We start from the raw sequence: 13,134 nt of genomic DNA, 5'->3' as shown, positions 1-13,134 counted from the left end.
CATCAATGTGAGAGAGAAACATCAATTGGTTGCCTCTCGCAAGCACCCCAACTGGGGACAGAATCCACCACCCAGACATGCACCCAGTCAGACCAGGAATGAACCAGTGACTCTTTGCTTTGTGGGACTACACCCAATGAACTGAGCCACACCAGCCAGGGCCTGTTTGGAATATTTTAAATTAAAGATCAAATATGCATGTGAATTTTAGTTTAAAAAGGCTTCAATCTAAATTAACTAAATGGAATACCTTGGCTGTTTGTGTGAATGAATTATATATATGTATGTATTTTAACTACTTTTGAAATATTCCCCCACTACTCAAGTTACTTAGGTTTAGTCTCCTCATAAATATTATTGGAAACAAATCTTTTAACATCCATGAGCATCACTAATGCTGTGCTTAAAGATTTTTAAAGAACATCTCTCTCCCTAATGATATATCTTTCTTTCTTCTTGTTTTAGCGATACAGCGTGGAAATGTCCATCAGGGACCTGAAAAAGACAGAGCTGCTTAGTAAGGTTGAAGCTTTGAAGAAAGGTGGCGTTTCACTACCAAATGATCTCCTTGAAAAAGTGGATTCAATTAATGAAAAATGGGAACTGCTTGGGGTATTTGCATTTTTATTACTGTTTGTAGGTTATGTGTACATTTTTTTGTGTAGTGAAGTACTCTATCTGTCTGATTTCTAATTTGAGCCACAAATATCTCTCTCTTTCAATTCACTACCTGCGTTTCAAACAAGCTATTCATGCTATTTTGGGGAAAAAAAACACTGCTTTCCCTTTTCTTTTGATTTTTTTTTTTACTCTCAGGTTGTCTCCTCTCAGATTTTAATAATTTTGGTTCTTTAATACATAAGAAAGTAAGTAAAATATGCCATGTATTATGGGCATGCACCAAGTCAACTATAATACAGTATATCTGATATACACTGACTGTCATGCTTGAATGAATGTTAATAGAATTCATTCGGAAGGTACATGGTGGAGGCAGCCCCTGTTTAACTGTTTACTGCACCCTTCCTATGGGAAGTGCAGTCATCACTGCAGCTTTCAAGCCATAGTAAGACACCAAAACAAAGATGCAAATTTGACCGAAACCGGAATTGCACAATTAAATAGGGCTCTGTTTTGTGCCTCAATTTCCAGCTCACTTTTAACAAAAGCCAAAAAAAGTTTCATGCAATTCATTTCATGCAATGATGGGCTGGGTCTCAGCCAAAGACTGAGATGCAAGAATCTGGCAAAAAGGCAATATAGAGGTTCTGTTACCCAGAGACTGGATGGCACTGAGCAGGAGACAGCTCTGTCCCTTTGTTGGAAGGTAGCTGAGAGGTTAAACTGTATTTTTCATCAACTTCTCTCCTAAATTGCCTTCACTTCAAATCAAGGGTAAGCTAAATTTGTCAATTACTTAAATGATGAATTATAATAGCTAAGTATGGGTGGTGTCAGTTATGGAGCCAAATTTTGCATGCCTTCAATTTCCTGCCTTTTCTTAATTTTTAAAGAAATAATACCCCCCAAATATTTTGAATCAAAAGCTCTCCATGTACCTCGGTGACTTGGAGGAATGCCAGTGCTCAGTTTCTGCCACGCTTAATCTAGGTGATTAAGCAACTGCAAGTTTAAATCCGCGCTCTCTCATCTGAATTCACTGCACTCTGCAGTTGTGCAAAGTAACTTAAAACTTTGAAAGTTTTTACTCCGACCTATTGTTACCTTACTTTTTAATAGTAATTAATGGCTTTCACATTATAAGTGGTGTTTTCAATCAGAATCTCCTGAATTCTATACATTTCGTTGATCTCGTGCCGAAGAAGTGTGGTCAGTGTATGACCTTCGAAAAGTTGTTTACTAAATGAGGACAGCAACTCTATGTGCTTGGTAGATAAAGAGATAGTCTGTTCATACAGAAATAGAACTATTTGTTTCTAATTTGATAAATAACTAACAGTAATCTTTTTGAAAATTGTTGAAATTGTTTCGTGTGTATTGCTTTCTCAACAAAAAATTTAAGTCAACATTGCATTAAAAAAGCAGAATATTTAGTTATCCTTTATGAGTCAGACGCTTTAAAATGGTTGCCATTTTGACAAAAATATCATTTGAATACCGTGTGCAGTTTTGTAGTGATCTAGGGAGAGAGAAGGGTGGAGGAAAGATTTGAACAGAACCTGAGCCGCACTACCACCACCAGGCATGCTGCTTTAATTGGCATGATTACATTTTAATTGGCATGAAAAAAAATTTAGAGACAAGGATTTTAACTTCTAACAATAGTAAAATAGAGGGATATGGTTTTTAATATTACTTTCATCTAAGGTGAACAGTGTGGAATGGAAATACATTAGAATGAAATGTCAGTGGTGCGTACAGTTTAATCTGTGAAATTTTGTCCCCTGTGCTGCATATTACTCTGTCTCAATTGCATATTAAACAACCCTATCAAGGCAGGCATTGGCATCTGCTGTGCTGACACAAATTGTGAATTAAATGAAATTGATGTCCTCTGTCGTATATTTATGAAGACGGACCATTCTCTGAAGTATTCTGTTTATGAAGAATTTATGATTGCAAACTGTTCCAGAACAAAAAAGTGGCAATAAATTCTTTTTTGTGACCCTACCCTCCAAGGGCATTGATTTCACCTCCTGCTGCTACTTTTGTTACAGCGTAAAAACAATAGCTGAGTCTGGATTCCACTGAGGGTCTTCAAATTATCAATATTTGCACCATGAAAGTGTAAGGGTGTTGGCAAGAAAGGCTATTTTTCTGTTACGATCTCCTAGAGATACTATTTACAGAATGCTACAGAGCAGATGAGTGTTTGTTGACTTAATTTTATTTGTGTTTTAAAGCTTATTTCTGTAGATTGAATTCATCCTTATAGATTAACTCTTACTGATTCTCCAGAGTGTTTTCTGCAACAACAACACAGCCCTCCCTGATTACACCTTCATGACGTCCTAGTTAATCTAAGAAGGCTTCCAGCATAGTGGATTGGGACTTACTTTAACACATATATTGGAAAGTCTAGCATCCACAAATGCAAAATGGGAAGAACCGTGGGGCTGAACAGTTTCTGAGTCAGGCAAAATCCACAACAGCACAAAGGAGGTTGTCCCTTGTAATAGCCCTCTGTCCTGTGGTTTGCGAATTGTACTAAAAACAAAATAGGATCTAATTTTCCATGCACAGTCTTCTCTCAGCCTCTTTAGTATATTGATTAAACTCAGAATTTTATCTCCTGAAAATTTTATGCAGAGAATTTTTTACTATAAACTCCCATCATGAGAATTCAAATGAATTTTTATCAGTGACCAAGGTGAACTTTTGGGTCAAATCTCCTTTCTGTTAAAGGAAATTGTAAGTGAATGAGGTCTTCTTAAGCCTCTAGTGGTAGTCAGAACAACACGTATCAGTCAAGGATTCAAAACCTAAATGGAACAACGAACTAATCTGGACCGAATGTTAGTTGCGAGGTAGCAGGTGTGGCTGGACACCTCCTAGTTGGTTCTTGTTACCAGCCAAAGTGTGATACGTTTTGGTACCTAAGCTAATTTATGTTTTTGTTTTTCATTTGCTGCATTAGAAAACCCTAGGAGAGAAGATCCAGGACACAATGGCAGGGCACAGTGGGTCAGGTCCACGTGATCTGCTCTCCCCTGAAAGCGGAAGCCTGGTAAGGCAGCTGGAGGCCAGGATCAAAGAACTGAAAGGGTGGCTAAGAGATACGGAGCTTTTCATCTTCAATTCCTGTCTGAGACAAGAAAAGGAAGGAACAATGAATGCTGAGAAACAACTGCATTACTTTAAGGTAATAAAAAAACAATCAAACTTGATAAAAAGCTTTCTTTATGGTAGGGATGAAATATTTATCAAGTACATAAAGTATTATACCCATGTATCTATGTATCACTGTGCACTTAAATGTTCCCTTGAATTTATAGACACTGTCCACATTTCATACATGCCAATGCCTGTGTGTCTGTGAAGATGAACCTTAAGCTTGTCAAATACATATTGTGTGGGGGGAGGAATCTGTGCTGCTTGTGTGTTGTGTGCGGTGCTTGTGGGGGGAGGGCTTTGGGAAATTAAAAGCAGACCTAAAGACGAGGACTTTGAAAGGCAGACGTAAATGTTCTATAAATAATGTGGCTAAAAATACTTCCATAAATTGATATGATAAAAGCACATGATTTAACTGAAGATCATTAATGCTCACCAAAGGAAACATAATTTTTACATATGAAAGAATCAAGTATTCATTGAGGGAAGAAGTAAAATCAAAAAGGTTCCTACATTACAGGCATCTTCGATCATAGACAAATGCCAACCTTAGCAACACAGCTGTGTGTGTTCACTGTATGTCCTTGAAGAAGAAGTATTTCTCCCTGTTTGTTTCCATGGTCTACACGATGTCTATTCAAAGCAGTTGAGAATTCAGATGTTTCCTCTTACTGCCCATGCTGGCCTGTCCTGCTCGAATCCTTTCAGAAAGGCCGTGGTTATTTGGGCTCTGACTGGTGTCAGTCTGAGGCCTTGGAGTTGTAGAACGTGAATTCAGTAGCAGGAACCCTTCTGACATGAACGGTCTTAAAAAAAGAAAAGGGAAAAACCAAGAAGGAAAGGATCTCTTGGGACCAAGCGACTGTTTCTTCTCAGGGCCTTCCAGGGCCAGGTCTTATTTGTTTCTCACCCTCTGCCCGAGACCTTCCAGCAGTCTGCTAGGGAACGTAGCCACAGTGCCACGTGGCCGGCCTTCCCTCTGCCAGACAGGCAGGACCACCTTGCTCACCAGCACAGTCCAGGAGGAACCAGCCTCAAAGGCAGGACCACAACACTTGCCAATTAAGTGTCTGTATTTCACACGTACACATTATTTTGGTTGAAAACCTTCTCTTCTGCCAGTGAATGACAAGACCAAACTGGAAGTTAAATGAAAGCCTCTCACCAAGGCTTTTACTGTCTAAAATCGAATATCCAGATGACTTGTTATCTCATCTCTCCTTGTCTCACCCTAATCCCTGTTGCAGGGAGATGATGGAGTCTTCAGATATTTCCCTAGGTGTTATTTGAGGTTAAGAACTTGTACCTATTAAAGCATCCTGGTCATTAGCAGGCAGGATGTTGCGAAATACATTTTTTTCTCTACAGTATCTATATTGTAGCTTCAGTGAGCTGCTTAGTGGCTCCAGCCAGTTGTCTAATCTTGGTCATGTTTCTTGTACGGTCCTTGGTGCCTCACTTTCTTCATCTAAAAAATGGGATGCTGCTAGTATCTATCTCACCCAATTATGAGTTTCCATGTGTAAATTATTATTTCTGCTTTTTTGTAATGGTGCATTCATAAGGGATAGAAATATCTTAACATAAGCCCAAAGAGGTTTACATAATAATAGGAAATAATGACAGGAAGTTTGTTATTACAGATACTTATATACCTACCTTCCTACCCACATATCTCATACATAGATATTGGAAAACAACTTTTCCTCCACGTTTGCTATCACTATCAATGAAAACATGAGCAGCTCTGCTGAAATTTTGCTAATGCTTCTAAAGGGCACTTGTTTTATGCTTTGGCTTTGCATAGTTTGTCAACATTATTTTGAGCTATGTCCTAGTAATAAATTTAAAAGAGTTTAAGACAGAGAGACAGTCTCTCTAGACTTCTAGATCGTAAGTTAGCTCCTGGGGGGTCCTAGTTATTTGCTAATACTTTCTAGCCACAAGGGAAATGGTCACTACACCTAATTCATTCCTTACCATGTGCATTTTAGTGCCTGAAAATAATCATAGATTTTCATTTCCGAAGTACCGCAGACTATCATATGCTTTTTGCTATTTTACTTTTCTTCAGAGATATTTTTTCCTTAGAGCATGTTTATATTTTTAATGCTACTATTTATTAAACTAACTGCTCTTTTACGACAGTCTTATTTATTTAGCTATTTAAAAAATAACATAATAAATTCAGAGCCTTGCCTACCCCAATCCAAGGGTAGGATCTTCATGGTTCCCCCAGTCCTACTCAGCCCTCTGCTCTGCTCCCCCGAGGTAATCATGTTTCTGAACCTCATATTTATTCACTTTGCTTTCCTTTGATAGGAAATATTATTTTAATTGTAGTTGTTTTAACTTTTAAAAAAGATATTATGTTGTGTTATTTTCAGGACTTCCTTTTTAATTTAATATCGTGATGCCCATATTTATTTATGTTACCGGGTATGGCTGTAATTCACTTATTTTGACAATTGTATAATATACCATTGTGAGTATATATATGTATCTCATTTAAGGATGGCAACCCCGGAAATTCGTGCTGGGGTCCTGATTTTGGAGATATGGAAAGAGGCACATGAAAATTAAGTTTTATATGTCCATTGTCACTTGTGACAGAGTTAGGTTTTAAACCCAGGGCTGTTTGACTCTAAAGTCCATTCTATGAAATACTAGGCAAAATTAATATTTATTAATATTTATTGAATGCCATTCCATGCAGGGTGACTCAGAAGCAATAGCAGAACAAAAGTAAATGGCATTGTTTCTTTTTGGTAGTTTTGTCAGTCGTGGTTGTCAGCAATTTAGCCAGAATTGTAAATAGCTTTTGCTGTTGAAGATCTTGGGAGTTGAAAATATTTGTATTTTGTTTTACATTTTTGTACTGTACCAGTGTAAATTTCTTCGCCATGTGTCACTTTTTAAAACTGAAACTTTTCAAACTTTCTTTGAGATTACAGCGCTCTCATGATTTTTCTTTACAACCAGAAACTCTAGTCCCTTCTAAAATTTGACCTTGAGGAGTTTGATCAGATAATCTAATGGACCTAATATGATAACATTTCTTTTTAAAGACAGCTTTATGCATGCATGTCTGTTAGAATAAATGACTTCCCTAGCCAGAATTTTAAGTATTCTGAGCTGTTTACTCTTCAGCACTTAGTATATGATTAACCAAGTGTTCTGTATATTACCACATTCATGGGAAGAATGAAACCAAATGTTTGTAATACAATAATAATGTGATGCTTATAACCTGTCAAAATCATAATTGGCAAGCATATGCAGAGTAAAAACTTTTTACTCACTACAAATGCAAAGAACAGATACCCTCCGCTTTTCCTAGTGATAAGGCCTCCCAGGTAGGAAAGCTATTCAGGAGCCTTCACGTGTGGAAATTGTTGCCATGTGCCACCTCTTCTTGGGGGTTCCCAAGTGTTTCCTTCTGTCACTGGTCACATTGGGAAGACAGGCTTCATCTACAGGGTTTATTTAGCTTTATGATTGTTCATTCTCGAAAATCTTAGGCTTTTGTGATAGAAAAGCCACAGTGCACTACCCAGGAGAGCAGGGAGGAAGAGCGCTAAATATAAAAAGGAAAACCCCATTGTTTTGTAGACACGACTGTTTCCTTCTCGGCTTGCTTTGGGATGAGAGAAAGGATCTGGACCTTAAGCTTTCAAAAAAAGAGGAAAAGCAATTGTGGAATGCATTCTTTCCCTTTCAGGCAGTAAGTGTGATAAGTGTGGAATTACACACGAGGCAAATGCCTACCTAAGAAAGAAAGCCAAGCCAAGCACAAGGAGAGATATAGAGGTGCGAACCAAGGAGCCTTAGGACGAAATGCAAAATTGTCAAGGAGAGAACACAGCATGACAGCAGAATGGGGAGGGCACATGGGAGATTTAATGAGGAGCTGGCAAAGGGTGCCTCAGAGCTGTGTGTGTGGCTTCAGTGCCATTGGCCGTAAAGCACTGCTTTTTAATGACGGCTATTCCAAGAGAAAATAAAATAATTACCTAATCATATGTTCCTTGTATCCCATAACCAAATTCATTATTTTAAAGACTCAAATCGGAAGAACTTGTCCATTACCAGATAAGGGAAGCAGAAACACTGGACTGGGCCCAGACCAGCCAGGGAAGAACAAGGCTAGACGTTCCAAGAAGCTTGGTCATCAGGAAGGTGAATGAGTGGAATAGATTTGGTAACCTTGTCAATGGTTAATGCCCCAGATTTGCTTAGCAATTTAAATTTGACCAAGAACTTTTTTGCATGTTGTTATACTTAAACCTTACACTAATTATGTAAGTTGAAAATTATGAGCACCTTGTTATGTGTATTTTTATTTATTTTTATGAATGAAGAACTCGAGATGTAGAAAGTTAATGGGACTTGCTTGAATCCACAGAGAAACCAGCGGCAGAGACAGGGCAGAAGCAATGGTCTTCGGTTTCAAATTCCAGTATTCTCCCACCCTGCATTCACTGAGCCTTCAAAAGTAAACACTGAAACCTCGTTTTACTCTGAATCAAGCATTAGCAAACATAGTCTGTAAAAGGCCAGAGAACACAATCTCTGTTGCAGTTATTCAACTCTGCACTTGTAGTACACAAGCAGCTAGAGACAATATGTAAGTAAATAAATATAGTGTCTTCCATAAAACTGACTTACAAAGCTATTGACAAAAGCAGGCAGTGGGCCGGACTTGGTCCACGGGCTTTAGTTTTCTGACCCTGCTCTAAGTGACATAAACATCATAAACATGAGGATGGTTGCCATCTGCACTGCCTTTAAGGAAAGGAGGTTATACTAGAATTGCATTAGGAGGAACAGAATGTTCTTTCAATGCATTTAGCAATGAAAACTAATACTTACAGAGTGCTCCTAAGACATAAGTCTTACGTCTTATGAAATTCTTATGATTTTTGAAATTATTCAAAATGATTTCAAAATATTATTTTGGTAGGAAATTTATAGGATTTTCCTATACTTTTTCTAGGATTGGTAGGAAAAATTCATAGGAAATTTCCTTGTAGGAAATTATTTCCTCATAGGAAATTCCTATGATTTTAAGGTCTTATGATTTTTGAAATCATTCAAAATGATTTCAAAACATCATTTTGAAAGTCATAGTTTCAAAACGATTTCCCCGCATTTGCTTATTTAATACTCATCATCTCCTGAGGCAGGCCTAAAGATGAGAAAAGTGAGGCAGGGAAAACTGAAGTAAGTTACTCAAGGTCATTCAGTTAGTGACTGAACGCCTGAGGGCATAGACCTAGAAAGTCTGTCCCAGAATCTGCCATACTGTGTAGGCTCGGTAGTCCCCAGGTCAAAGATCTGTTTCTGAAAAGAGCAAACCCATTACAGCAGGCCTTCCTCATCCACAGTTTTGCTTTCTGCAGTTCTGGTTACTCCCCGAAGGCATCTAATGGAGAATTTGTAAGTTTCAAATGATTAAGAAGTTTCAAATTGCACACCGCTTTGAGGATCCTGAGGAAATCTTGTGCCACTGCTCTCTGTCCTGCCCAGGATGTGAATCACCCCTTTGTCCAGTGTATCCACACTCTGTAAGCTACCAGCCCAATAGTCATTGAGTAGCTGTCTGTGTTATCAGATCGACTGTGATGGTGTTGCAGTGCTTGTAGCCCGTATTTTACTTAATGAAAGCCTCAAAGTGAAAGAGGAGTGATGCTGGCAACTCAGATACTCCAAAGGGAAATGCTTAAGTAAGTAGGTGAATACAGTATAAGATATTGTGAGTGATAGATCACATTCCTATCACTTTTATTATAATATATTGTTATAATTGTTCTATTTTATTATTAGTTATTGTCATTACTCTCTTTTGTGCCTAATGTATAAATTAAACTTTATCACAGGTATGTATAGGAAAACACATAGTTTATATAGGGTTCGAGACTACCCATGGTGTCAGATATCCACTGGGGGTCATGGACCATATCCCTTGCAGGGAAGGGGGTGCCACTGTAACTGGTAGTTTACTCTATTGATCTTCATCCCATTTCTGAATTCTCTACAGCTGGAGGAAGTTAACAAGTCAATGTTTAAAATCTTGGAAATTAAAAAGTTTAGAGTAGGGTCTTTAAAATGATTTCAAATTATGAAACGTGGAACATTAGTAATCATTCTCACAAAGGAACATCACTAATGTACTTTTACAAAATAAAAAGATAAATAAGAGAGCTAAACACAATTTAGGTGTTTTAAGAACTATTTTCTAAACGTGTAATTTCCAGAAACAAAAATAGGACCAATCTAGTCAAGACATTGGGAGGGAGAGGCCACTATAACTGATCTCAAAGGGCACTGAAAACAAACACACTTCCTGTGTCCCCCAACACCCATATTTTCCAGGAGATTGGGCTGAAAGACAGAAGAAAATATCTGGGAAGTTTTGAACGACGAGAGATGGGGCAATGGTCCCTGTGGTCCCGGGCGTGCCTGCCGCTGTGTCTCGGAGCCGCTGCGGCCTTTGCGTTGGTGCTGTTGGCAAAGCTGCCGCAAAGAGCGATGCCAAAGTGATGCCAACTCAATGTGGCCAAGACAAAAGCGTGCGAAATGCTTTCAGAATCAACAGATGTCAGACAGGATTTAACCCTTTCTATATGTCGTAGATAGTTTAAAAAAATACTATTATGTGAACCATGGGTATTTATCAAAAGGAAATACTGAATTCAGCTTTTATCAGTTATTTTTCCATACCATATATAAAAAAACCCATCACCTAACACTTCTTTGGAAGTAATTTAAATAATTGGATACAATCCAGAACTGCCTTGTAATGAACTGCCTTGTAAAAATAATTGGCTGGGTTAAGGTTGAAATTCAAAGATAGATTTAAATAAATGTTATTCACACTACCATTTGCAGTGGTAGGGTGTGGAGGTGGGAGGGTTGGGAAGATCCCCAGGAAAACTTTTTTATTGTTCTATTTTTAAAGATTTTATTTATTTATCTTTAGAGGGGAAGGGAAGGAGAGAGGAAGAGAAATATCAATGTGTGGTTGCCTCTCATGCATCCCCTGCCAGGAGCTGGCCTGCAGCCCAGGCATGTGCCCTGACTAGGAATCGAACTGTGATCCTTTGGTTTGCATGCCTGCACTCAATCCACTGAGCTACATCAGCCAGGGCCCCAGGAATTTTTATAGAGAGTCCCAGTACATCTTCTAAAGTAAAAGAAAATTGAACAACAAAGGCCTCATTCTTTCTGAGAACACCTTTTACTAGAAGATGATGCTGAACAATTCCTGTTAAGTTAGGGGTTCTGCCCTGAGCTGAGGATGCAAAGATGCACTCTCTACGTGTTGTTTGTATTACTGTCAGCAGCTGAACCAAACTCCTGGAGGTTCCAACTGCAGTGCTATCTGGAAGGACGTGGGGGCGCTCTCGCCCTCCTGCCTAGAAAACCAGGCAGAATTGCCCTTAGACTCTGAAACCACTGTCATGAGGTTTCTATTCTTAACTGATTTGTTAACACTACTTAAATGTTGTTTTCACTATTAATAAGCTCAAGTTAGGAAGAAAATGGGACAACATAATTGCAAAGGTGTCTTCCTGTTCTCCACTTAGGTGAGTTTAGGATTAGAGCAGTGAGTTCGATTCACCACGGTGTAGAGGTGTAAACACATGGGTTCAAGATGCTTGGGTTTGTCTTGGCTCCACCTATTTATAATCCATGATTTCCTTAACACTTCATGTTTCTCATCCTAAAAACAGAGATAATGATAGCACTTACCTTAGGGAGTGGTTATAAGTGTTAGATGTACAGGAAAGCTGCTTAAAATGGAGCCTGCCTATTAAGAACTCTATGTATTGTAGCCAATAGCATTATAATCACTATAGCATAAACCTCTTCTCCCTAAGTATTTATTTTTAATGCAGCAGGGTAAATGGATAAAGTAAATAGATAAATACTAAATAGATAAAAATCTATACATGGAGTTTTCAGTTTTTGTAGGTGAGCTGTATGACCTATCGGAACAGGATTATCTATTAGTTGAATAATTGACCTATTATCATCTAGGTAAAGCAAGGAGAGAATTGTTTTGCTCTCAAGACAGAATAAAAGAAGTTAGTCACACACTTTCCAAATTTGCCTTTTTACCTCTAGAAAGCGGGTTGCAGAAAACCAGGTCTCAGGTTCACAAAGGGGAGGTCTCCACATCAGGCTTCTTTGCAGCTTTTGAGCAAAGTGAAAAATAGCTACTCAGAGTCCATTTTCTTCCTCACTTTCTGTTACCTCACCCTTTTTCGTACATGCTTCCTTTGTGTCCCCTTCACATTTATCCCAGATTAGCACACACATGCACACACATGCACACACACACACACAAGATTAGACCTTCGAGTTGAGTTCTGTTCGTATTGAATTGTCAGTCATCTATTGTAGCTTTACTGCCATATCATTTTTTATAATTTACTAATTGATAGTATTAGTTGAGTACTCTTGCTAGGTTCTGTTAATTGACAACATTATGATCAAGGATTTTCGGTTGTGTAATGTCATTAAATAATTTCTCTTTGCCTGATAGTTTTCTATTTGTAAGTTCGGGTTTTTGGGTTGAAAGGATTCCCTTCAACTTTAGCATTCTGTGATTCTGTAATAGTCACCTTGTTCCCCTGGTAAATTTATTCTACTATAGACACCATTTAATTCCTCTAAACAACATTTTTAGTTTGGTGTGAATCCTGGTTATGTAGCCAATTCTGAATACCAGGATTTATGTTTACTTCATTGACAATGATGCTTCAGAAGGACAAAGGGATCTTATGAACCAGATTTGCTATGTGGTTGCACCTGTGGCACCACGGTGGCCAACTATCTCTTTGTACCCATTCCCTTTCTAACATGATAGTATTTTTATAATTTTATTAGAGATGCTGATCTAAAATGGGAGAGAAAAGGTCCCCTAGTAATGAATCTCAGTAAAGATGACAAAGGTAACATGAATATATATGTTTTTGCTTTTATAAATCATCTAGACCTGCTTGATTTAAAAAGAGTGAAATGTGCCAATAATTTGCTGGTACAGTCACGACAAGCAAATGCACTGGTCCATAAGAAAGGAAGATGGGAAACCCTTGGTAAAAATAACTACCAGGTTGAAGAGATGGAGGATTTGAAGCTAACAGTGCTAACCAGAGACCCTGCAATCGGAGGCCTAGACTTGTTCCTTTCTCCTCTCTTAGGTGCCTCAAAGTCCTTCACACTATATCTCAAGGCTTCCCATACCCTTGCCAGTCCTTTTGTTATAAACTTTTAGCATATTATTTTAAGTGAATTTCTTATAAATTCCATTCTAATCAGGTCAGAAAATCC

The 13,134-nt window shown here is 38.2% G+C and overlaps 1 protein-coding gene across 5 annotated transcripts in view; it reads left to right on the top strand.

Annotated features, from left to right (window-relative positions):
* The window catches only part of AKAP6 (A-kinase anchoring protein 6), a 485,646-nt gene that overhangs the window by 401,799 nt on the left and 70,713 nt on the right, over nt 1-13,134 (top strand). For all 5 annotated transcript variants that reach the window (XM_053670522.1, XM_053670524.1, XM_053670523.1 and 2 more), the window contains exons 10-11: nt 466-612; nt 3,599-3,823. In XM_053670522.1, coding sequence (XP_053526497.1) covers nt 466-612; nt 3,599-3,823 — 372 coding nt within the window. The remainder of the gene's footprint in view (nt 1-465; nt 613-3,598; nt 3,824-13,134) is intronic.

The sequence above is a fragment of the Artibeus jamaicensis genome, unplaced genomic scaffold (assembly GCF_021234435.1).
Source record: "Artibeus jamaicensis isolate MK-2021 breed Jamaican fruit bat unplaced genomic scaffold, CSHL_Jam_final contig_588, whole genome shotgun sequence".
NCBI classification, from domain to species: domain Eukaryota; kingdom Metazoa; phylum Chordata; class Mammalia; order Chiroptera; family Phyllostomidae; genus Artibeus; species Artibeus jamaicensis.
The sequence above is the reverse complement of the archived record's forward strand: the minus strand, read 5'-3'. Positions and strand labels throughout refer to the sequence as shown.